Raw genomic sequence first — 26,058 nt, 5'->3', positions numbered from 1 at the left:
TAAACTTACTTAACAGTGTGTACTCTGCACATTGCAAGAGGGGTAGAAAGAGTCAGCTGCTGTGTTCAGCTGACAGGATAAAAAGATTTAACAATCTATGTTCCCAATGCTATGCTACTGCTTAACTTTTATTAGTTTAAGACTCTGCTACGGGGGGGATCTCTGTATGCTAGCCCTGCATTTTGAATCCAGGCACCCAGCCAGTTCATTTGTTGTTCCCCCACACATGCAGGTCCACAGGGATAGATATATTTTAATTCCCCCACAATTTGCAATTTTATTCCTCCACAAGAGGTGGTACCACCCACTTTAGGAACCACTGAGGTAGACCAACCGGATCAGCCGAAAGGACTGCACAGTGATAGCTGTGAGTAATAATAATAATAATAATAATAAATAATAATAATAAATGTTTATTTATACCCCACCCTTCCTGGTTCAGAAAACCTGGCTCAGGGCGGCTAACAACAAATTTAAAACACTTAATTGATGCAACAATAAACAGCATAAAATACAGTATAAAATGTGAATAACAATAAATTCAGAATTCAGAAATCAGTTTAGTGGGGGAATCCATCCAATAAACATTCGATGATCACCCAGGCTAGCTGGCTAAGTTAGTCCTATTTGGGCCAGCGAGGAGACCAGGGGAGAATTAGCTGTGGGATCCCAGAGCGGGTAATATTCATAAAAAGGGGAGAGGGGGGGAAGGAAGGGGAATAAAAGACCAGGCTAAGTTCAAATTGAAAGCCAGGCGGAATAGCTCTGTCTTACAGGCCCTGCAGAAGGAGGTTAAATCCTGAAGGGTCCTGGTCTCATGGGACAGAGTAGCGTCAAGGAGCTGCCTAATAATAATAATAATAATAATAATTTATTATTTATACCCCGCCCATCTGGCTGGGTTTCCCCAGCCACTCTGGGCGGCTTCCAAAAGAATATTAAAATACTATAATACATCAAACATTAAAAGCTTCTCGAACCAGGGCTGCCTTCAGATGTCTTCTAAAAGCCTGGTAGTTGTTGTTCTCTTTGACATCTGGTGGGAGGGTGTTCCACAGGGAAGGCGCCACTACCGAGAAGGCCCTCTGCCTGGTTCCCTGTAACTTGCCTACCTTGTTCCCATCGGGCTTGTCCACGAGGAAGACTTCGCTCCAGATCTGGATGCCTGTTGTCTCCCGCTCCGAGCCGCCTCTCCAGGAAAAGCCCGTCAGAGGCTCATTGTAGTCGCCAACCCAGTCGGCCAACTCCTGCAAGGTGGAGAGATGGCAAGCGGTAGTTGATTCTGTTGGTTCCCGTAACTGGCGGGCCAAATCAGGCCAAGATTAGCATCCTAGGTAAAGGTAAAGGGTAAAGGGACCCCTAACCATTAGGTCCAGGTCCAGTTGTGACCGACTCTGGGGTTGCAGCGTTCATCTCGCTTTACTGGCCGAGGGAGCCGGTGTACAGCTTTCGGGTTGTGTGGCCAGCAAGACTAAGCTGCTTCTGGCGAACCAGAGCAGCACACGGAAACGCCGTTTACCTTCCCGCCGGAGTGGTACCTATTTATCTACTTGCACTTTGACGTGCTTTCGATCTGCTAGGTTGGCAGGAGCTGGGACCGAACAACGGGAGCTCACCCCGTCGCGGGGATTCGAACCACCGACCTTCTGATCAACAAGTCCTAGGCTCTGTGGTTTAACCCACAGCGCCACCCACGTCCCTTATTAGTATCATACCTAGAGGCTAAACCAATCTCCCATTTTTGCTACCTGTCAAGAGCTTGGCACAGGTCACAGAGCATGGCTGGAGCGTCGCTTTGGCCCAGGGTGTGTGTGTCACTAGAGATGCAAGCCTGCATGAAGGGGTGAGTGAGAGGGACTGCAGGGTTTGTGTGTCATCATACGGGGCGTTATTCCATGAAATTTGCACTAGGAAAAGGATTAGTGTTAGTGCAATGGGATCTCTCCTCCCCATGAACCAAGCCCAGATCTGCTCTGGGGAGCGGAGGATACCCCAGTACAGATTTAGAGGGAGCACTGGGGAGAATGTCCCACTGCTCAAGGAGAAATAAGAAATGCCTTCCTTAAAAGGTAAAGGGACCCCTGACTGTTAGGTCCAGTCGTGGCCGACGCTGGGGTTGCGGCGCTCATCTCGCTTTATTGGCCAAGGGAGCCGGCGTACAACTTCCGGGTCATGTGGCCAGCAGGACTAAGTCGCTTCTGGCGAACCAGAGCAGCGCACAGAAACGCCGTTTACCTTCCCGCCGGAGTGGTACCTATTTATCTACTTGCACTTTGACGTGCTTTCGAACTGCGAGGTTGGTAGGAGCAGGGACCGAGCAACGGGATCTCACCCCGCCGCGGGGATTCGAACCACCGACCTTCTAATCGGCAAGCCCTAGGCTCTGTGGTTTAACCCACAGCGCCACCCGTGTCCCCCCACGTTAGTGCTGTCCCAAGTACAATCCATAGGGCTTACTTTGGAGGCTTTTTCAGTGGAAAAGTTGGGAAAAGCAGGAAGCATACCAGATCCACCATATTCTTTTAACTGGATTTAATATTGCAGCTTTACAGTGCTGTAACGTGTCCTGGGACCTTACGGTGAAAAGATCCTGGTTGGCGTCTCTGTTGCATTTGAATGGCTTTTAGACGTGTGTTCCTGTTCTTCTTGCTTTCAATTGTTTTTATAGATACCTATAATGGCTTAAATAGATGCAAATGTTCCAGCAGCCTCGCTTCAAGCGCACAATTGTTCTGAGCATGCTTTTATTGCACCGTAAAATGTTCCGGGATGCCATGTGGATATTGATGGGTAAAGGAAATAAATCAATGACAATGAAAACACACATTGCTATTATGGCTGGGAAGCTGGGAAGCTGGGGCTACACACAGATCAATAGCTCTCAGGATCTTGGCAACGTGTCTGCTTAGGGTGCCAAATGTCTGGGGCGTCCCCGGAGCTGTCAGAACAGTGCGCTGTGTTGCATTCTGGACGCTGGACAGATCCCCTCGACATTAGGACTGGCCAGACATTTATGTGAGTTCTGGGACAAGGAGCTGACCCCTAGCCCACGTCCCCTAGCCCGAAGAGGAGAGCCAGGCATTGCTCCTCACACCACCTTCCCTGCTTAATAATAATAATAATAATAATAATAATAATAATAATTTGTACCCCGCCCATCTGGCTGGGTTTCCCCAGCCACTCTGGGCAGCTTCCAACAAAGATTAAAAATACACTAAAATGTCACACATTAAAAACTTCCCTGAACAGGGCTGCCTTCAGATGTCTTCTAAATGTCAGGTATTTGTTTATCGCTTTGACATCTGATGGGAGGGCGTTCCACAGGGTGGGTGCCACTACTGAGAAGGCCCTCTGCCTGGTTCCCTGTAGCCTCACTTCTCGCAATGAGGGAACTGCCAGAAGGCCCTCAGCGCTGGATCTCAGTGTCCGGGCAGAACGATGGGGGTGGAGACGCTCCTTCAGGTATACTGGGCCAAGCCCGTTTACCACCCAAGTGGCAAGGGCACAGCTCATGCTTCACCACCACCCCAGCAGGAGAAAGCCTCTGGGAACCATCAGGAGCAAGCCAGTTCACTGGCCTCCCCATCCCCACCTGACTCAAAGTGGCTTATACACATACACAAACGCATACCACAACCTAACAAACAAAAGCCCACATACGTTCATAAATAAAATCAAGAATTAATTTTAACACATTAAAGATAAAGGCCAACAGTCTGGTGAAAGAGGAATGTTTTCGCCTGGTGCCTAAAGGTGTGCAGTGAGTGAAAGTGCCAGGCAAACCTCCCTGGGGAGAGCGTTCCCCAAGCAGGGAGCCACCACAGAAAAGGCCCTCCAAGCTGACACAAATTTGCATTTGCACTGTTTGTCAGCCGCCTTGGGGTGCTTTTTTTCTGCCGAAAGGAGGCGTATGAATAAATAAGAAGAGAACATCTGCCCAACCTTGCCTTTTGAAATTGAAATACTTTATTGTCACTTGTACAACTTGTATACAGTGAGATTACATGAGCACCCATAGCTGTCAACCTTCCCTTTTTTTGCAGGAAATCCCCTTATTCCAGCGCCGTTTCCTGCTGCTTCCTACATTTTTAGATATCCCGTAGACTGTCCCCAGGACAGGTGAGGCTGCTGATCCCTTATTTTCAAATCTGAAAGTTGACAGCTATGAGAGCACCCCCCACTCAGCTCTCTTAGTCTTAATTCCCCTCGTTTGCTGACGCACACCCACCAAACCCCAAAGTCGGTTGCCCTATTGTTATCTTTTTATTCAGCAGCCTAACAGCCCACGGATAGAAGCTGTTCTTTACCCTGTTGGCGCGACTAATCCTGTTTCTATATCTTCTGACCGAGGGCAGGAGATGAAGAAAGTGCCAGCCAGGGTGTGAACCATCCCTGAGAATTTTCCTCACTCTCCTGAGGCAACCTTCTTCCGCTATTTCATCCAGCGGATTCACGGGACAGCCCATAATATAATATTGCGAGGGCAGTGGACAGATCCCAAAAGCTGATTTGGTCCTGCCCTTGTGGGCAGGCCCTGAAGATGTGGAACGAGGCTATGTGGAATGAGACCTACCATGTTGTACATGTATCTCAACATGAAGTCCATCAGGAACGACTTGCCCTTCCGGAAAGCCCCGGCCACAGAGACGGCCACCACCTCGCGGTCTCGGACGGCTTCTGAAAGCAAGATGCGGTTGAGGGCCTCTTCGTCCAGCTCAAAGGAGTGGTCATCCTTCACGATGAGCACCTGCACCGGGCGGGCCTTCCCGTCGGACTCCTCCTCCTCCGAGCTCCACTCGTAATTCTTTTCAGAGAACCCACCTGTGTTGGGAGAGAGCAGCCCCCAGGGTCAGGTCCCAGCAACAGAAGGTAGAGCTCAATCAGGCCCCTTCAACCACCACCCTCCAGCTCCCATCAGCCCCAGCCATCATGCCCAACAGCCAGGAATCACAGTTGCGAGGAACCCTCAAGAATCATCTAGTCCAACCCTCTGCAATGGTCATACACTGGAGGATGGATGGCGGAGGATGGAGGAGGGTTGAAGGATAGATGGCGGCTAACAGATTGAGGTTGAATCCTGACAAGACAGAAGTACTGTTTTTGGGGGACAGGGGGCGGGCAGATGTGGAGGACTCCCTGGTCCTGAATGGGGTAACTGTGCCCCTGAAGGACCAGGTGTGCAGCCTGGGAGTCATTCTGGACTCACAGCTGTCCATGGAGGCGCAGGTAAATTCTGTGTCCAGGGTGGCTGTCTACCAGCTCCATCTGGTACACAGGCTAAGACCCTACCTGCCCGCAGACTGTCTTGCCAGAGTGGTGCATGCTCTGGTTATCTCCCGCTTCGATTACTGCAATGCGCTCTACGTGGGGCTACCTTTGAAGGTGACTACAACTACAACTAAGCCAGAATGCGGCAGCTAGACTGGGGACTGGGAGCAGCCGCCAAGACCACATAACACCAGTCTTGAAAGACCTACAGTGGCTCCCAGTACGTTTCTGAGCACAAATGAAAGTGTTGGTGCTGACCTTGAAAGCCCTAAATGGCCTCGGCCCAGTATACCTGAAGGTGCGTCTCCACCCTATCGTTCTGCCCGGACACTGAGGTCCAGCTCCCTGCGAGAAGTGAGGTTACAGGGAACCAGGCAGAGGGTCTTCTCCGTAGTGGCACCCGCCCTGTGGAACGCCCTCCCAGCAGATGTCAAGGCAATGAACAACTATTTTACTTTTAAAAGACAACTGAAGATGTTTTTAATGTTTGATGCTGTATTGTTTTTAATATTCGGTTGGAAGCCACCCAGAGTGTCTGGGGAAACCCAGCCAGATGGGCGGGGTATAAATTATTATTATTATTATTATTATTATTATTATTATTATTATTATTATTGACACAATGCAGGAATCTCAACTAGAACATCCTTGACAGATGGCCATCCAGCCTCTACTTAAAAACCTGCAAGGAAACAGCGTCCACCACCTCTCACGGGAGTCTGTTCCACTGTCTAACAACTCTTACTGTCAGAAATGTATTCCTGATGTTTAGCCTGACTCTCTTTTGTTGGGATTTGTAGCCCAGAACACCTGAGGGAAGGTTCTAAATTCAGGTAGGTAGCCGTGTTGGTCTGACGCAGTCAAAATATATAAAAAAATTGTCCGGTAGCACCTTAGATACCAACTAAGTTTGCCTTATAGAAGCCACCTAGGGACACGGGTGGTGCTGTGGTCTAAACCACTGAGCCTCTCCGGCTCGCCGATCAGAAGGTCAGTGGTTCGAATCCCCGTGACGGGGTGAGCTCCCGTTGCTCAGTCCCAGCTCCTGCCAACCTAGCAGTTCGAAAGCACACCAGTGCGAGTAGATAAATAGGTACCACTGTGGCGGGAAGGTAAATGGCACTTCTGTGTGCTCTGGTTTCCATCACGGTGTCCCGTTACGCCAGAAGCGGTTTAGTCCTGCTGGCCACATGACCGAGAAAGCTGTCTGCGGACAAACACTGGCTCCCTTGGCCTGAAAGCAAGATGAGCCCCATAGTCACCTTTGACTGGGCTTAACCATCCAGGGGTCCTTTAACTTACCTTTAGTAAAGGGACCCCTGATCATTAGGTCCAGCCATGACTGACTCTGGGGTTGCAGCGCTCATCTCGCTTTATTGGCCGAGGGAGCCGGCGTTTGTCCCCAGACAGCTTCTGGGTCATGTGGCCAGCATGACTAAGCCGCTTCTGGCGAACCAGAGCAGCATACGGAAATGCCGTTTACCTTCCCGCCAGAGCGGTACCTATTGATCTACTTGCACTTGACGTGCTTTCGAACTGCTAGGTTGGCAGGAACAGGGACTGAGCAATGGGAGCTCCCCCCATAGCGGGGATTCGAACCACCGACCTACTGATCCGCAAGTCCTAGGCTCTGTGGTTTAACCCACAGTACCACCCACGTCTAACTTACCTTTAGAAACCACCTAACCCAGGTAGTCTTCCTATAGCAGAAGTGACTCTCTGGGATCTCGGACAAAGAAGGTCTTTTGCACCAGCTTCTACCTGAACCTTCTTTTAAGGAGAGATGAAAGACTAAGCCCTGGCTATCTTGTATGCAAAGTACATAGACACTCTTTTACTGAGCTATGGGCCCGTCCATCCTTGCCATTCAATCTGGTTGCAAACTCACTGTCAATTATCAGTGAATTTGGCAGTATTTTAAAGCTGCTTTTGCACTGCGAGAAACCATCCCCCGCCCTAGCATGAGCCAGCACAGAAACTGACTTCCAAGAAAGCTATTTCTGGCCCCAACTGATTCTCATTTGCCTGGAAATAAAGGGACTTGGTCCATCACAGAACCCAAGATGTGCTTTCAAGCCAACCTGGTCTTCCTTTGCTTTGGCAACATCTTAGGGAATGTCACCTCTGCAATTATATCGCCCATTAAGCTGTTTGGTTTAAAAAGTCATCGGGGAAGTTTTCCTTAAATAATTTAAACAACAACAACACACCAGACCTGTATTTATCACATGTGCAATTCGCCACCAAGCTGAACAGAAACTTCAGCCATAATAGTTGGGCATCTTTGATTTATTCCATGTATATCCCACCATTTTGTGGCACACAAAGAATCACAGCGTTGGAAGGGACAACAACCTTCTGAAATAGGTTAGGCCAAGAGGCAACGGAGCTGGCAAAACATTTCCAGTTGATGCCACCTTCCGGGCAGGAAGGAAATACTGTTTAATCTAAGATGTCTTCTGGGAATATTGACATTCCATTTTAGCTGCAGCTGCTGCCAAAAGGAAATTAGCTTTGGTGAGATCTTAGCTAGCGTCCGTGGTCAGTGACAGTGAATTCCATCATTAAGTCATGTCATCATACAGTTGTAGAGTTGGAAGGGACCCAGGGGTCATCTAGTCCAACCCCCTTAAATGCAGGAATCACAGCTAGACAAAGTTAATGGACTATGCAGAACTGGATAAAATGAAAGGAAGGATTTGAAACCTGTGGGACCAGAGATTTACAGAAGATTGGAAGATGTATATGAACTAACTGAAGAGCAATTGTAATCAACAAATTACGCTTAGTAGGACTACAAGAAGTTCTGTAAGGAGAAATATTTGAAACATTACAACGTAGAAAAAGAATAGAGATATTAGTTATGAGATTTAAATGTAATAGGGAAAGTAAGAAATGTATACTAAGAGATTAGATTGGAAAATTTTCAGATGAGATTGATGGAAGTCAAAAAAAAATGTATAAGATGTAAAAGTATGTTTAATTACTGTTGAAAATGATATGTTAAAAAACTAATAAAAAAATAAAAATAAAGCAGGATATAAAATCCAAAATTCTTCTTCTGCAAGGAAGAAAAGCTCACCACTTTCCAAGTGAGACTGTTTCACCGTTGAAGAGCTCTCACTGACGTTCTTCCTGGTGTTTATGCCCAATAAGAGTTTAAGAGGAGTTTGCTGGATCAGGCCAATGGCAAATCTAGTCCAGCATTCTCTTCTCACAGTGGCCAACCAGGTGCCTCTGGGAAGCAGGACTTTCCCCTCCCGTGGTTTTTGGCAACTGGTATTCAGAATAAATGCTGCCTTTAACTGTGGAGGCAGAACACAGCTACTGGGACTAGTAGCCATGGGTAGTGTTATGCTCCAAGAATCTGTCTAATCCTCTTTTAAGGCCATCCGAGCCTTACCTCTTTTTTTTATTATACATTAAGATACCTAGCAATGACAAACTTAGCATCTTAAAAAGCAGACATCACCTTGCTGACAAAGGTCCGTATAGTTAAAGCTATGGTTTTCCAGTAGTGATGTATGGAAGTGAGAGCTGGACCATAAAGAAGGCTGATAACCGAAGAATGGATGCTTTTGAATTCTGGTGCTGGAGGAGACTCTGGAGAGTCCCATGGACTGCAAGAAGATCCAACCTCTCCATTCTGAAGGAAATCAGCCCTGAGTGCTCACTGGAAGGACAGATCCTGAAGCTGAGGCTCCAAGACTTTGGCCACCTCATGAGAAGAGAAGACTCCCTGGAAAAGACCCTGATGTTGGGAAAGATGGAGGGCACAAGGAGAAGGGGATGACAGAGGACGAGATGGTGGGACAGTGTTCTCGAAGCTACCAGCATGAATTTGACCAAGCTGCAGGAGGCAGTGGAAGACAGGAGTGCCTGGCGTGCTCTGGTCCAGGGGGTCACGAAGAGTCGGACATAACTAAATGACTAAACAACAACAACAAGATACCTACAAACCACCTTGAACTATTTTGAGTTCCAGCAGAGTTTGTTCTACTTCCCTGCAGTATTTAAAGGAAAAGCCTGCAACTCAGCCAGACCCTTCTCTCCATCGCAGCTGCGTGGCTAAGGCAGGGAGGGAGGGAGAGCAGTATGGGAAGAGCTCTGTCACAACTGCTCCGGAGGAATTAGCATCGGAGGACTTGCTGCAAAGACAAAATTTGCTTCTCAGGGTTTGCAGTTGCTTGCAAAGTAGAAGAATGTAAGTGAGGCAGGGCTGGGGAAACAGGTGATGGAGGAGTCACTAGCAAAATAGCTAGCATAAAGGCTATTTTGTTTTTTAGGAGGAAATCATTTTCTAACATTAAAAAAAGATGCACATAGCACTCGGCAGCCATATTAAGAAACACGGTTGGTTACAAATAAATCTTAACACCTTACACAACGCAATTTTTCCATCTTTGAAGGCACTTCACATACTTGATCTCAGCACTCTCTACAAAGACAGCAAGGTGACATTACTATTTGCAGGTTCCAGATCATAGAATATAACAACAACAACAATTTATTATTTAGACCCCGCCCATCTGGCTGGGTTTCCGCAGCCCCTCTGGGCGGCTTCCAACAAAGTATTAAAATACAGTGGTCTGTTAAACATTAAAAGCTTCCCTAAACAGGGCTGCCTTCAGATGTCTTCTAAAAGTCTGGTCATTGTTGTTCTCTTTGACATCTGGTGGGAGGGCGTTCCACAGGGAGGGCACCACCACTGAGAAGGCCCTCCGCCTGGTTCCCTGTAACTTGGCTTCTCACAGCGAGGGAACCGCCAGAAGGCTCTCGGCGCTGGACCTCAGTGTCCGGGCAGAATGATGGGGGTGGAGACGCTCCTTCAGGTACACTGGACCGAGGCCATTTAGGGCTTTAAAGGTCAGCACCAACACTTTGAATTGTGCTGTAGAGTTGGAAGGGATCCCCAAAGGGCATCCAGTTCAACCCCATGAACTGAAGGAATCACAGCTAAAGCATCCCGGATAAGACAACCTCTATTGAAAAACATCCACCCACTTCCGAGGGTGTCCTTTCCACAGTTAAACAACTCTTGCCGTTAGAAAGTTCTTCTTAATGTTTAGTCGAGATCTTTCTTGTAATTTCAGTCCATTGGTTGGAGTCCTACCCTCTGGAGCAGCAGAAAACAAGCTTGCTCCATCTTCTATTTTGACAGCCCTTCAGATGTTTGCAGGTGGCTATCATGTCACCTCTCAGTCCACTCTTCTTCAGGCTGAACATACCCAACTCCTTCAGCTGTTCCTCATAGTGATGAGTTGGGTCAAGAGTCTACAAACTGTGCTCCAGGACCTCTCTTGGGGAAAGGGTGATCTGTTGCCTTTGAAGGTAGCTGGGTCTCCAGCCACATGCAGCCTTTGTGGAACATACTGAGGGTGTTGCAGGGTCCATTTTCACTTTGGAGGAGGCTGGAACACGGAAGACTAACTGATCTGGTCAGCCTTTTACATGATCCAGGCTACAAGGTCGTAGCCAGTGGTGGCTGGTGGTTGTTGGAGCTGGTGGGACAGAAGGCAGAGAGACCCACAATAGGCAGGCATTGACCGCCAGAACTACCCAATGAAAAGGCAGGCAGGCAAGCCAGACTGAGATTGATGGGGCAGTGCCCCATTTGACCTAACCATAGGCTGTATTTACCATTTTTTTAAAAAAAGAAAAGTTCATTTGGCTGCTTTGGACACAGTTAATGTGAACCACCCTGGTCTAGGACAGCAGCTGCATTTTCAAAAATATAATACCATAGCTATTTTCCCAGTGCCTGTTCATGGAAATGTACAGATATGAGTAATGGTTTCATATGCATTTTTTAAAATTGCAAATAGATTTTTTTTGGGGGGGGGGTATTTTTTAAAATTAATAAGGGTGTTTGCCAATTCTGGAAGCAGTGAACTAGACTGGTGAACCGTACGCAACACTTTAGAATTTTCTTCAGCAACTCACCCCATCCCACCCATCCCCTTAGCCCTGGGTATTTGCTGTCTGATATTGTTCCCTAGCTGGTAAATCCTGGTGAGGGGCGGAAGAGAGAGAGAGGGACTATTCCAACTGGAAAACACCACAGTGGCCTTTCCCCTTCTTCATTCTGCTTCCTCTCCTCTCACCTGGACAGCTCCTTCTCCTCTTCCAAAGGAACACTGCACAGTCACGATGAGTCGCTTAAACTCAACTCACCTTCCCTGCTTCGCACTTTGTTCTCCAAGCACAACCAGATAACTTATCTGGAAAGCTATTGGGTGAAAAGGGAGGGGGATCCCCCATGAAGCGTTCCAATAACTGGGTGTGTGCCCCCCTTTTAAGGCAAACCCCCCACTACATTCCCAGTTCCAAACCCACAATCCCACACACCGGATCTATTCCACCACCACCCTTGTGCACAGCCCACCACCACCATTTTAATCAGGATTAATTAATGGGGCATTTACAACAAGTTCAGTGGTCACCACTATTGATATGGTTTGTAATCAGGTATGTGTCATAAGTGTGCATGGGATAAGGGTGTTGTTGATGTTGTTGTTGTTGTTGTTTTAAATGACTGGGTGGCCAAGGCAGGGCTAGAAGAAGGCACTGAGTTCCCTAGATCAGGAGACCTCTTTTTTTGTTCCAGCTGCGCTGACTCCCAATTCATTCCTGGGCTCAGTTGTCTCAGTCCTGGACTTTACATTTAAAGCTCTGAACCACGGCTGGGGAAAGTGGTACCCTCCAGATGAAGTTGGACTCCCACTTCCACCATCGCTGACCATTGGCCATGCCAGGCGGGGCTGCTGGGAGTTGGAGTCCAAGAAAATCAGGTGGGCCACAGGTTCCCCACACCGAACAATATCCTCCTTACAGCACCCAGAACAGGAAACAGCACTCCAGACAAGGTCCGACTAGTGCAGAATTAAGTCAAACTCTTGTTCCTCGTGACTCAGAAACAAAGCTTCCCTTAAAGCAGCCTTAAAACTGTGTTAGCTGACTCATGTTTGACTTGTGATCAAGTGCAACCTCCAATACACCCTTCACATGAACACATCAGGGATCCCTCGTCATGTTTGTTGCTTCCTCCCCAAACTTTGCATTTGTCTCTATTGGACCTCTGTTTTCTACTCCTTTCTATCAAGGTCTGTTTTGGGCTTTATCCCAGACTCCTATGGTGTCAGGTGCTCCTCCCAGTTCTGTGTCATCCGCTAGTTTCACAAGGATTACGCGACGCCCAGAATTTCTACACAACGCTACCTTATTCCGTTAGCTGCCTGCAGCATCTCTGGATGGGAAGGCAGCCCACAAAATGCAGTACATATACACGTGCATTAAAATTCACCCCCTTTCCTGCTGATTCAACCTCCTAGCAAACACACTCGGCACCACACCTTTTTGGCTTCGGAGAGGTCCATCAGTTCACACATTATCACAACACGCAGACACCCTGCACAAAACTCCCAAGCCTGGGGAAGGGGGGCTTAGAATCCGGTGCCTCCTTGTGCAGGAAGATCACGCCTAAAATTCATGATTTAAAAAGCATCGGGATGCACCCACTCCTGCAAAAGCAACCATCACACATTATTCTAAACAGGTGGGGGGGGGGGAGAAACACTACCTTTGGCCACCAAGGAGTGCTAACGTGCTACTAAAATGCATCTAACAGCCAGACACCCCCCCTTTTTTCTTTTTTGCAAGGCCACCCTGTCTCGACCACCGTCTTCCAATTCAGGGTTTGTTTACTTCTGACCAGGGGGAGGAGGAGAAACAATGGCTCCCCGCTCCCCCCCCCTTGCATCTCTTTGGCCCCATTGTTCATCCTCTCCCTCTCCCTCTTCCCCCCCCTCCCAGCCCCACAATCTGCCGGCCGGCGGGGCTGCATCCATCCATCCTCCCTGCGCCCTGCGCGATGCGCCCCCGGGGTGGAGCCACAGCCGGGGTCGCTTGGGAGCCACATTGGGGATGGGCGCAGGGACGAGCGGCTCCTCCTGGCCTTCCTACCGCGCGCCCCGCTCCAGGAGAGCCGGGGAAGGCCGCAGGAAGCGCGGCCGGGCCAGACCTACCCCAGCTGTTCCGCTCCTTGCGGTGCTTGGCCATGATCGCCGCGCCCGGTGGCGGCGGCTGCGGCTGCCGCGTCGCAGGGAGGCGCTGGGAAGCCTGGGCCGGGCCTGGGGATGCTGCGGCGGCGGCGGCGAGGACGAGCGCTGCCCGGCTGCTGCTGCTGCCTGGCCGAGGGAAGCGGCGCTCAGCTGCGCATCTCCGGCGGGAGGGCGCAGGGAGTGGCGGCGCAATCCGGCTGGGGCGCAACCGCGGCTGGGCGGAGACGGGGCGCCCCCTCCGCCGGCGTCAGCCTCCGCCTGCTTCGGTGGCGCGCGCGCGCGTCGGGGATCGCGGGGAGGCCGCAGCGCGGGAGCACCTGCAGGCGGCGGAGGCGGCCGCGGCCACGCGCGCGCGCGGCGGAGGCGCCGCTCCCGGCGCGCAGCCGGCACTGCAAATGCGCCCAAGCAGCAGCAGCAGCAGCAGCAGCAGCATCGCAAGGCGCACGGGACCCCTCGAGCTTCCAGGGACGCCCCTTCGGGTACCACGAGAGGCGCTTTGGGTTGTCCCCAGAGCCGGATGCAGCTCAGCTTGGCTTTGGGTTGGGAAAAGTCCCTGCCCCGGGCAGCTTACAATCTGCGGTGCGCTGCCCTGCCGGATAGGGAGGCTGGGGTCAACAGGAAAGGACGGGCGCGCACGTGTGAACGGCACACGCGTGTTTCTGGGAGTGGGGTCCTCTGCAACAGGCGTTGCCTAGAGGACAGCCGTCTCCGCATCTCTGCAGGTGGGTTAAAGCACAACAGGAGCTGCGGAGGGTGCGGAGGCCAATTTTGGGTACCGAAAAGCAGAGGATGCAGCGTTTCTTAAGGACCGGCATCTCCTTAGCTGTTCCCAAACCTTCAGGACCAAGTTACAGATAGGTAGCCGTGTTGGTCTGCCATAGTCAAAATAAAAAAATTCCTTCCAGTAGCACCTTAAAGACCAACTAAGTTAGTTCTTGGTATGAGCTTTTGTGTGCCTGCACACTTCTTCAGATACACTGAAACAGAAGTTGCCAGACCCTTCTATATAGTGAGAAGGTGGGGAGGGGTATTACTCAGAAGGGTGGTGGGAATGGGAGATTGGCAGATAGCTGAGAGGAGCCTGTTGACGACTCTTAACGACTGTAATAGGTCTTACAGGAAAAGGCAAGGGGTGAGGAGGTGAAAAATGGCTTAGTCATGTATAATGGGATAAGAATCCAATGTCTTTGTTCAATCCAGGTCTCTCCATGGTTTTAAGTTTGGTAATGAGTTGCAATTCAGCAGCTTCAGGACCAAGGCACGCATGCATGCATTTATGTTGTATACCACCCTTCATCTGGAGATCCAGGGCGGTTCACAACAGAAAAAAACAGAAAATGAGAATACAAAATACAGTACACAATAAAACACAAACACAAACTGGTGAATGCCACACTTAACAGCCAGTTCCTTGTCTGGATGCAGTACATCTAGGCTACAGAGAAGGCAGGCAGACAAGTTTCACAGATAGGAAAACATATTTCAATTTGTGTAGTACAGTATGGATCGTATGATCCAGGGTTCTGGACCAGGTGGGCCTTTTTGGCCTGATCCAGGAGGAAGTTCTGTCTGTCTAGTTAACTGGATAACTTTGGGCCAGCCACTATCTCTCAGCCTAACCTCACAGGGTTGTTGTGGGAAACAAATGAGGAAGGGGTGAACCAGTCAGGCCACTTTGAGCTCCTTTATTTATTTATTATGAATGCAATAAATGCAATAAATAAAGAAAACAGTTCAGTGTTGTCTACAATGCTTTCTCAGAAGTAAAGGAACAGAGGCATGGGAATCTGGCCCACTCTGGTCTTGCATGTTAGAGATACAATGCGGCAGCGCAAGCAATATGTGTGTGATTGTGTGGTTTTCTGGGCAGGCTGTGGCGGAAGAAGCCTGTTTTACTGAACCCATGTGCAAGAACAGATTTTATGCGGCTCACCCCAAGAAAGTGACTTCCAAAGGCCACCTGATGGGCAGAAAGTGTTTGTGCGAATTGGCCGGTGGAATGAGGTCTCAGAGAGGAATGATTGCCCATGCCTGCTATGTAGCAATGGTTCAAAATCATTTGTACATGAGAGACTTGCAGCAGGATGGGGGAACCTTTTTTCTGCCCAGGGGCCACATTGCTTTCTGGGCAATCTCCTTGGGGCCACATGCTGTTAGTGGGTGGAACCAAAAACGGGTAGCACAACAAATGTAAATGTTACCTTTGTACAGGAGATTAATTTGCATACACATTCACCCCCACCCCTTTGTGTCCTCCTCCATCCAGGCAAGAAAAAGGCAATAATAATAATAATAATAATAACAACAACAACAATAACAACAACAATAATAATTTTATTTATACCCTGCCCTCCCCTGCCAAGGCCGGGCTCAGGGCGGCTAACAACCAATAATAAAAACGAGTTGAATGAATACAACTTAAAAGCAATATTAAAATACAACATTAAAACAATTAAAATGCAGCCTCATCACAGAAGGAGAAAGGAAAAAGAAAGAGGGGGAGGGAATCAAGTTGACTCCAAGCCAAAGGCCAGGTAGAACAACTCTGTCTTACAGGCCCTGCGGAAAGAAATCAGATCCTGCAGGGCCCTGGTCTCATGAAACAGAGTGTTCCACCAGGTGGAGCCAGTGTTGAGAAGGCTCTGGTTGAGGCTAATCTGACTTCTTTGGGGCCCAGGACCTCTAGGGTGTTGCTATTTATGGACCTTAAGGTCCTCCATTGGGCATATCGGAAGAGGTGGTCCCGTAGGTATGAGGGTCCTAGGCCGTGAAGGGCTTCAAAGGTCAAAACCAGCACCTTAAACCTGACCCTGTACTCCACCGGGAGCCAGTGCAGCTGGAAAAGCACTGGGTGAATATGCTCCCATGGCAGGGACCCCGTGAGGAGCCTCGCTGCAGCATTCTGCACCCGCTGGAGTTTCTGGGACAGCTTCAAGGGCAGCCCCGTATAGAGCAAATTACAGTAGTCAAGCCTGGAGGTTACAGTCGCATGGATCACTGTGGCCAGGGCGGGGCGGGAGTTCTAGCCAAAACTACACAGGATGAGAAGTAGGGTCAGTGATGAGTGTGGTCTGGGGAGAATTCCAAGGGCCAGTTAGAGAGGCCTGGGGGCCGCATCCAGCCCCTGTGCCAGAGGCTACCAGGCCCTAGCCTAGAGTTTTAATTTTTTTAAATTATACTGCTGACACTTCTCCACTGCTGTTTTAAGGTTCATGGAGATTCATATTTCTAATATATGTTTACTTAGGATTCCATGACATCACGGCAGCTGAACCAGTAGCATTCCATAGTAAGCAACAGCCCTTTTGTTAGCCCATCATGTAGGTAAGACGTGATCTAATTATCAGCTTCAGTGATAACCCACATAATTGCTTTCTGGGTGGTTGGAGCCTTACATTACATTACAGAACCACTTCCTGTATTGGGCAGGTGGGTTTTTAATGGTTTCTGATGAGAGTACTGATTATATTTGTGGTGGGGATGGATTGCCACAGGCCCTGCAGAGAATGCCACTGCTATATCGGGGGAGCAGCTTATTCTGCTGCTCCCCCAACAGCCCCCACCCCCCCACTGAGTTAATGAAGGATTTTCTCGGCCACTCACAAACACTCATCACGAGACTAAAAGCACTCATTTCAATGGTGTTTTTAAAAATATTCGATCCTGCAAGAATCAAGGAAAAAGCTAATATTTGAGCGGTCAGTTGGTTAGTTCCAGCTTCATACAGAATCAAGCCATTATTATTATTATTATTATTATTATTATTATTAGCATTTCATGACCATTTAGTTTCACTGTTATAATCCCCCCCATGAATATGTCCGTCTGTTGGTATAGACATGCATACATACAGCATATCTGCAAGATGACGGTAGCACTTCATTAATCTGATAAACTAGGCTCTAATCTACTTATGCCAAAATAAATCTGCTACTTTTTAAGCTTCTACAAGTCTGTTTAGAGGGGGAGATACAGGCAGGAGCATCCGGCGTGCAGATGAGTTACACACAGAGATTAGCCATTTAACTTTATCCACATTGTAAGTGGAGAGCATAATGGACTTTCTCCTTACCCAATACCTTGCGCAGGACAGTTTGTAAGTGGAAACGCACTCATATCAAGCTGGGTAGTCAAAACGGGCTTCCAATCCAAGTAAGTGTTTGTGTGACTACAGAACCAGGGGAGTGGTGTTCATACAGGGCAGAACCACAACGTGCGTTTAAAGCAAGACACATTTAAAGCACATGACTTCACCCAAAGAATCTGGGAACAGCAGTTTCACCCCCACAGAGCTACAATTCCCAGCCCTCTTAACAAACTACAGTTCCCAGGGTTCTTTGGGGAAAGTCATGCATGTTAAATGTGCCTGCGGACTGTCTTGCCAGAGTGGTGCATGCTCTGGTTATCTCCCGCTTGGACTACTGCAATGCGCTCTATGTGGAGCTACCTTTGAAGGTAACCCGGAAACTACAACTAATCTAGAATGCGGCAGCTAGACTGGTGACGGCCGCCGAGACCACATAACACTGGTCTTGAAAGACCTACATTGGCTCCCAGTACATTTCCGAGCACAATTCAAAGTGTTGCTTCTGACTTAGGGCTTCTGAAAGCCCTAAATGGCCTCGGCCCAGGATACCAGAAGGAGCGTCTCCACCCCCATCGTTCTGCCTGGACGCTGAGGTCCAGCGCCGAGGGCCTTCTGGCGGTTCCCTCATTGCAAGAAGCAAAGCTACAGGGAACCAGGCAGAGGGCCTTCTCGGTAATGGCGAGCGCCCTGTGGAACGCCCTTCCAGCAGATGTCAAAGTGATAAACAACTACTTGACATTCAGAAGACATCTTAAGGCAGCCCTGTTCAGGGAAGTTTTTAATATGTGATATTTTAGTGTATTTTTGGTTTCTGTGGAAGCCACCCAGAGTGGCTGGGGAAACCCAGCCAGATGGGCAGGGTACAAATAATAAATTATTATTATTATTTAACTGCACGGTGTGGCCTTTATATTTGTGAATATAAAACCTTTTGGTGCACAGGTAGTCTTTTCATCATTCCTTCCTGCTGAAGGCCGTGGCCCAAGAAGAGAGAGGAAAATACTTGAGGTCAACCACTGGCTTTTGGCTTCTTGGATCACGGTCTCCGCTTCCTTGAGGTAGGACTTCTGGCGAGAGATGGGTTGCACCTCACAGCAGTTGGCAAGAATGTGTTTGCCAAGAGTCTTGAGAATCTGATCAGGAGAGCTTGAAACTAGATCTTGAGGTGGGGGGGGGGAGAAAACAATACAAACGACAAAAGAGCACCTGGGACTGGGGGCAACAGCTTCATTGATGCACAGGAAAGTGAGGTGGTGTTCCAGAAACCCGCTAAAGGGCAAGACACCAAGGGAAGAAACCAGCTGCAGGGAACAACTCATGGTTTCAGTTGTCTCTACACAAATGCACAGAGTATGGGATGAAGGAATTGAGGGGATGCTCATCAAATTTGCACATGGCACCAAACTGGGAGGGGTAGCTAATGCCGCAAAAGATAGAATCAGAATTAAAAATGACCTCCACAGATTGGAGACCTGGGCACAAGCTAACAAAATGAATGTCAATAGGGACAGATGTCAGGTTCTGCCCTTAGGAAGAACCAGAAGCACAAATACAAGGCGGGGGACACCTGGCATACTAGCAGTACACGTGAAAAGGATCTAGGGGTCTTGGTGGACCCCAAGCTGAACATGAGTCCACAGTGTGATGCAGCAGCAAAAAAAGTGAATGCTATTCTTGGCTGCATCAACAGAAGTCTAGTGTCCAGATCAAGGGAAGTACCGTATTTTTCGCTCTATAACACGCAGATTTTTTCTCCTGAAAAGGAAGGGGAAATGTCTGTGCGTGTTATGGAGCGAATGTGTGGTCCCTGGAGCCGAAAAATCGGACAAAAATCAAATCGGGCTTCAGATTGCTGAAACGGAACAAAGAGCAGGGAAAGCCCCTCCCCTCCAGGCAAGAAGAGGAAGTGGCAGCTTTCCTGCATTCTGCCTCAGGGTCTTACTGCCCACCCGCTCTGTTTCCTTGCTGTGTTTGCTGAAATGGAACAAAGAGCAGGGAAAGCCCCTCCCCTCCAGGCAAGAAGAGAGGAAAGCAGAGCGTCCGTCCTTCTATCCTCTCCCTGCTCCGGAGGGAACAATGTTTGTGAAGGGAAGAGAGATTACAGGTTCGGCTTAAAATTCTGATTTGACTTCCTGCTTTTTGTTTTTGGGGACACACAGCATTCAAATATGCTTTCTTCAATTTAAAAGGATGAAATCCTTAAACAGTGTTTTGCCTGTAAATTCATGCGATCTGGAAGATTACAGTGTCTGTACCTCTTAAGGGATGGCAAAGCTTAGGTTTCGCTGCTAAATAGTTCTTAATGCAGTTAAAATGCTTTCTTCTGTCAAGGCAATTAAAAAAAATAAATATCAGGCAGCCGGAAAACATGCAGATGGGAGGGAGAGAGAGAGAGAGAGCGCTGGCTGGCTGGCTTGGGTGGGTGGGTGGGGGGACTTTTGCCTTCCTTTCCTCACGTTATAGCCCTCTCCTGCATTCTTAGCCTTCTGTGTTTTTCCTTCCCTCCCCACTTAAAATGTGGTTACAAAGCATGGATCCACATGGATCCTCAGGATCTTTGCATTGGGTCACCCCAAATTCACCATCAGAGCACACAGCATGTCCATGGCTACAGCCTGCCCCCCCCCAAAAAAAATCACGCACCCACTGTTGCCTGGGGCTGCAATGGTGCAAAAACGTGGTTACAAAGCATGGATCCACATGGATCCTCAGGATCTTTGCATTGGATCAGCCAAAATTCACCATCAGAGCACATAGCATGTCCATGGCTACAGCCTGCCCCCCAAAAATCATGCCTGGGGCTGCAATGGTGCAAAAAAGTGGTTACAGGGATTCTCAGGATTTTTGCATTGGGTCACCCCAAATTCACCATCAGATCACATGTCTGTGGCCACAGCATGAAGCACAAAAATGATACGTCCACTGTTTCATTCAGAATATTTTTTTTCTTGTTTTCCTCCTCTAAAAACGATGTGCGTGTTATGGTCAGGTGCGTGTTATAGAGCGAAAAATACGGTAATAGTCCCACTCTCTTCTGCCTTGGTTAGACAACACTTGGGATACCGCGTCCAATTCTGGGCACCACAATTTAAGAAGGATGTTGACAAGCTGGAAGGTGTGCAGAGGAGAGCAACCAAGATGATCAAGGGTCTGGAAACCAAGCCTGATGAGGAATGGTTGAAGGAGTTGGGGGTGTTTAAGCCTGGAAAAGAAGAGACTGAGAGGAGATATGATAGCCATCTTCAAATATCTCAAGGGCTGCCACATAGAGGAGGGAGTATGCTTGTTTTCTCCTGCTCTGGAGGGCAGGACTGGAACCAATGGCTTCAAGTTACAGGAAAGGAGATTCAGACTAAACATTCAGAAAAAAAATTCTGACAGTAAGAGCTGTTTGGCAGTGCAAGAGACTCCCATGCAAGGTGGTAGACTCTCCTTCCTTGGAGGTTAAGCAGAGGTTGGATGTCCATCTGTCATGGATGCTTTCGCTGAGATTTCTGCATTGCAGGGGGTTGGACTGGATGACCCTCGGGGTCCCTTCCAACTCTTAATATTCTATAATTCTATAAGAACATAGGAAGAGCATTGCTTCCGGATCAGGCCAACAGTTGCCCTCTCCCCATTGGTGATTCCTCCCAGTACCTGGCATTCAGGGACAAAACGCCTCTGATCCCAGAGGCAGCATCCAGCCCCGCAGTTTGTGCCAGATTAATTATCCCAAAGAGGTGTGATCATATGCTTGTGTTTTAAAAAAAGGGAGGCAACAATTGGTATCCACACATTGAAAGCACTATCTGAAGGAGTGTCTCCACCTCCATCGTTCTGCCTGGACACTGAGGTCCAGCTCTGAGGGCCTTCTGGCGGTTCCTTCCCTGTGAGAAGCCAAGTTACGGGGAACCAGGCAGAGGGCCTTCTCAGTGGTGGCGCCCATCCTGTGGAACACCCTCCCAGAAGACGTCAAAGAGAACTACAACTACCAGACTTTTAGGGGACATCTGAAGGCAGCCCTGTTTAGGGAAGCTTTTAATGTTTGATGCATTACTACTGTATTTTAATATTTTGTTGGAAGCAGCCCAGAATGGCTGGGGAGGCCCAGCCAGATGGGCGGGGTATAAACAATGAATTATTATTATTATTATTATTATTATTATTATTATTATTATTACTATTACTATGAGCTTGCCCATTGGGCTCATGTGTGCATGAGAGATGAAGATTGCCTGCTACTCCTTATGAGTTAATCTGGAACATTACAAGAACCCTGTCAATGGCCCCTCTAGCCCAGGATCCACACAAGAGCAGTTCTCTCCTGGGTGGTTCCCAGCAACTGGCCTTCCAAAAATGCTTCTGGTCGTGGAGGGAGAGCAGAGCCACTGTGGCCAGTAGTAGCCACAGGCAGCTAGCTGTCTTCTCCACAAATTTGTCTCCTCCTCTTTTGAAGCCTGTTGTCTTTGTCCATGGAGTTTCCTTAGCAGGGATACTGGAGTGGCTTGCCGGTTCCTGCTCCAGGTGGATCATGTTTGGTCAAAACTCTCCACTATGACCTGTCCATCTTGGGTGGCCCTGCACGGCGTAGCTCATAGCTTCTCTGAGTCATTCAAGCCCCTTCGCCACGACAAGGCAGTGATCCATGAAGGGGGACTACTGATTGATTCAAAATCGGGAAAGGAGTATGACAAGGCTTATTTAGCTTGCTTATTTAACTTATATGCAGAATTCATCATGCGAAAGGCTGGGCTGGATGACTCCCAAGCCGGAATTAAGATTGCCAGAAGAAATTAAAGAACCTTTTAATGAGGGTGTAAGAGGAGAGTGCAAAATATGGTCTGAAGCTCAACATCAAAAAAACTAAGATCATGGCCACTGGACCCATCACCTCCTGGCAAATAGAAGGGGAAGAAATGGAGGCAGTGAGAGATTTTACTTTCTTGGGCTCCATGATCACTGCAGATGGTGACAGCAGCCACAAAATTAAAAGATGCCTGCTTCTTGGGAGAAAAGCAATGACAAACCTAGACAGCATCTTAAAAAGCAGAGACATCACCTTGCCAACAAAGGTCTGTATAGTTAAAGCTATGTTTTCCCTGTAGTGATGTATGGAAGTGAGAGCTGGACCGTGAAGAAGGCTGATCGCCAAAGAATGGGTGCTTTTGAATTCTGGTGCTGGAGGAGACTCTGGAGAGTCCCATGGACTGCAAGAAGATCAAACCTCTCCATTCTGAAGGAAATCAGCCCTGAGTGCTCCCTGGAAGGACAGATCCTGAAGCTGCGGCTCCAAGACTTTGGCCACCTCATGAGAAGAGAAGACTCCCCGGAAAAGACCCTGATGCTGGGAAAGATGGAGGGCACAAGGAGAAGGGGACAACAGGGGAAGAGATGGATGGACAGTGTTCTCTAAGCTACAAACATGAGTTTGACCAAACTGGGGGAGGCAGTGGAAGACAGGAGGGCCTGGCGTGCTCTGGTCCAGGGGGTCACGAAGAGTCGGACACAACTAAACAACAACAACTTTTGAAGCCACCCAGGTTGGTGGCCACCGCTGCCTCCTCCTGTGGGAGGGAGTTCCACAGGTTAACAACGCTGCGCTGCTGCGCGGAGGGGGAAAAACAACCACCTTCCTTTCCTCTGCCTTGAATCTCCCGGGTTGTCCCCGAGGGAATGGGAGACACTTTTTCCTTTCTCCTCCCCCCCCCCCCGTTTTAATCCTGTTGCCTGTCACTTTCCCCCAATTAAGCAGCGTGGTCCTGGCGGCGGTGGCCGTGAATCCGGATCCACCTGGCGGGAGAGGGCCGGCCGCGGCTAATCCCTGGGCGGCGTTAATCCAGATTATTCAGAATCATAGAATCGTAGAGTTGGAAGAGACCACAAGGGCCATCGAGTCCAACCCCCTGCCAAGCAGGAAACACCATCAGAGCACTCCTGACATATGGTTGCCAAGCCTCTGCTTAAAGACCTCCAAAGGAGGAGACTCCACCACACTCCTTGGCAGCAAATTCCACTGTCGAACAGCTCTTACTGTCAGGAAGTTCTTCCTAATGTTTAGGTGGAATCTTCTTTCTTGTAGTTTGGATCCATTGCTCCGTGTCCGCTTCTCTGGAGCAGCAGAAAACAACCTTTCTCCCTCCTCTATGTGACATCCTTTTATATATTGGAACATGGCTATCATATCACCCCTTAACCTCCTCTTCTCCAGGCTAAACATGCCCAGCTCCCTTAGCTGTTCCTCATAAGGCATCGTTTCCAGGCCTTTGACCATTTTGGTTGCCCTCCAATAATAATATAATAATAGCTCCAGCAAATTCCACTGTCGAACAGCTCTCACTGTCAGGAAGTTCTTCCTAATGTTTAGGTGGAATCTTCTTTCTTGTAGTTTGGATCCATTGCTCCGTGTCCGCTTCTCTGGAGCAGCAGAAAACAACCTTTCTCCCTCCTCTATGTGACATCCTTTTATATATTTGAACATGGCTATCATATCACCCCTTAACCTCCTCTTCTCCAGGCTAAACATGCCCAGCTCCCTTAGCCGTTCCTCATAAGGCATCGTTTCCAGGCCTTTGACCATTTTGGTTGCCCTCCTCTGGACACGTTCCAGTTTGTCAGTGTCCTTCTTGAATTGTGGTGCCCAGAACTGGACACAGTACTCCAGGTGAGGTCTGACCAGAGCAGAATACAGTGGCACTATTACTTCCCTTGATCTAGATGCTATACTCCTATTGATGCAGCCCAGAATTACTCCACGCCGGATTCCTGAATTCGGAGTGGGATGGAGAAGGAGAGCGCGGGGAGCAGGGCTCCTGCGAGGGGCAGGCGAGCCCGAGGCCCGAGGAGGAGGCCGGCTGGGCGGCGGAAGGCCCGCTTCGGGGCGCTGTGGCTCCGCCTCAGCCGGGCGGCGGGCGAGGAGGCCGGGCCGAGGGCGGGACGGCCAGGCGAAGGCGGCACCGGCGGCGGCGGCGGCGGTTGCCTGGGTCTGGCGTGGCCCGGAGAGGGTTCGAGCGGCGGCGGCGGTGTCGGGCGAGGCCGCGCGGACTGAGCAGACCAGGCCGGGCCTGAGGAGACCAGGCCGGAGTCGCCCCAAGAGGCCGCCTACCCGCGGCGGGACAAAGAGGGGCCTCCTCCTCCGCCTCCTCCTCCCTCAGAGGCCGGCCGAGAGAGGTAAGGACCCGGGCCGGGCCTGAGGAGAAAGGCTGGCGGGCTTCGCTTGCTCATTAGCTGGGGGGGAATATTGGGGGGGGGGTTCAAAGCCCCCCAACTAGAGGCCCTTCAGGCCTGGGGGTCAGGTAGACTGCGAGGCGGAGGGAGGCTCTCCTAGCAGGCCAGACGGGAGGAGGTGGAGTCCATGGCCCCCTATTTAGAGATCACAGGCTGACCGGGTTGGGGGGGGTTTGGGGGGCAGCTGGGACCCCCCCTCTTGGCCCACTCGAGGTGGGCTGGTGAGGGAAGGGCGTGCGAAAGCGGGCGGGTAGCGAGGCTTCTTGTGCACACGTGTACACGTGTGTGTGTGTTTCCTTCACACGCACCACAGAGAACGGGTGGTCTCCAGATAGGTGGGAAGTGGATCTGCCTCTCCTGGAGGATCTTTACGGGGGGATCTGCAACAGACGCAGCTGTCTCCAAAATGTAGAAGGATGCTGCCACTATGGAGAAAGCTGGGAGGGACCTGGGGTGGGTTTTTTTTTTGGGGGGGGTCAGATCCGCTCACTTCTGCTGGTCAAGACAAACCCCTGGACTCTGGAAATTTAGATTATAAGTGCCTGGTCTTGACCACCAGGTTCTGAGCGGTGGTTCTTTGGGGGGTGCCTAGCAAAAAAACACACAAAACCACCCCCCCAAAACAGACCCTGCAAGACTGGTCTGCCAAGATGGAAAGATGCCTCCCCAAGATGGTTTGGAGCAAGGTGGGGGAAGCCCCCAGCCCCTGCCTTTATCCCTGGAGTTAGGGCTGAATGACTGTGTTTGGTGGGTTCCCACCTCCTCTTGCTTTTGAGACCCCTTGAGATCCTTTTGCTCTCTCCTCCAGTCTGTCCTGCAAGTAGTCACAGTCTCTGGTGGGCTGGATCCGGACAATGGCTCATCTAGATGCCTGTGGGAAACGCGCAAGCAGGACCCGAGAACATGAGCTGTCTCCCCTCCTGTAGTTTTCCCAGCAATCTGGTATTCAGAAGCAGAACAATGGAAGCAGACTAGTGACTAGTAAAGGTAAAGGGACCCCTGACCATTAGGTCCAGTCGTGGCCGACTCTGGGGCTGCGGCACTCATCTTGCTTTACTGGCCAAGGGAGCCGGCGTACAGCTTCTGGGTCATGTGGCCAGCATGACTAAGCCTCTTCTGGCGAATCAGAACAGCACACAGAAATGCCGTTTACCTTCCCGCCAGAGTGGTACCTATTTATCTACTTGCACTTTGAAGTGCTTTTGAACTGCTAGGTTGGCAGGAGCAGGGACCGAGCAACGGGAGCTCACCCCGTCGCGGGGATTTGAACCGCCGACCTTCTGATCAGCAAGTCCTAGGCTCTGTGGTTTAACCCAGAGTGCCACCCGCGTCCCTAGTGATTAGCAGCCATCAACAAATCGCCTTCTCCTCCATCAATTTGTCTTATACCCTTTTAAAGCCATCTAGTTTGGTTGCTATCACTTCCTTCCATGGGAG

The 26,058-nt window shown here is 49.6% G+C and overlaps 2 protein-coding genes across 5 annotated transcripts in view; one reads left to right on the top strand and one right to left on the bottom strand.

Annotated features, from left to right (window-relative positions):
• Positions 1-13,439, bottom strand: part of ATL1 (atlastin GTPase 1) — a 42,311-nt gene extending 28,872 nt beyond the window's left edge. For all 3 annotated transcript variants that reach the window (XM_082218075.1, XM_082218076.1, XM_082218077.1), the window contains exons 1-3: positions 13,293-13,439; positions 4,574-4,821; positions 1,113-1,247 (exon numbers count right to left, since the gene is read on the bottom strand). In XM_082218075.1, coding sequence (XP_082074201.1) covers positions 1,113-1,247; positions 4,574-4,821; positions 13,293-13,326 — 417 coding nt within the window. In that variant the 5' untranslated portion in view covers positions 13,327-13,439. The remainder of the gene's footprint in view (positions 1-1,112; positions 1,248-4,573; positions 4,822-13,292) is intronic.
• Positions 13,440-24,442: 11,003 nt separating this feature from the next.
• MAP4K5 (mitogen-activated protein kinase kinase kinase kinase 5) overlaps positions 24,443-26,058 on the top strand; it is a 107,350-nt gene continuing 105,734 nt past the window's right edge. For both annotated transcript variants that reach the window (XM_082217027.1, XM_082217026.1), the window contains exon 1: positions 24,443-24,564. The gene's annotated coding sequence lies outside the window, so the exon portion shown is untranslated. The remainder of the gene's footprint in view (positions 24,565-26,058) is intronic.

The sequence above is a fragment of the Podarcis vaucheri genome (genome assembly GCF_965113315.1).
Source record: "Podarcis vaucheri genome assembly, chromosome: 1".
Lineage (NCBI taxonomy): Eukaryota > Metazoa > Chordata > Lepidosauria > Squamata > Lacertidae > Podarcis > Podarcis vaucheri.
Note: the sequence above shows the minus strand (reverse complement) of the source record. Positions and strands in the feature narration are given on the sequence as shown.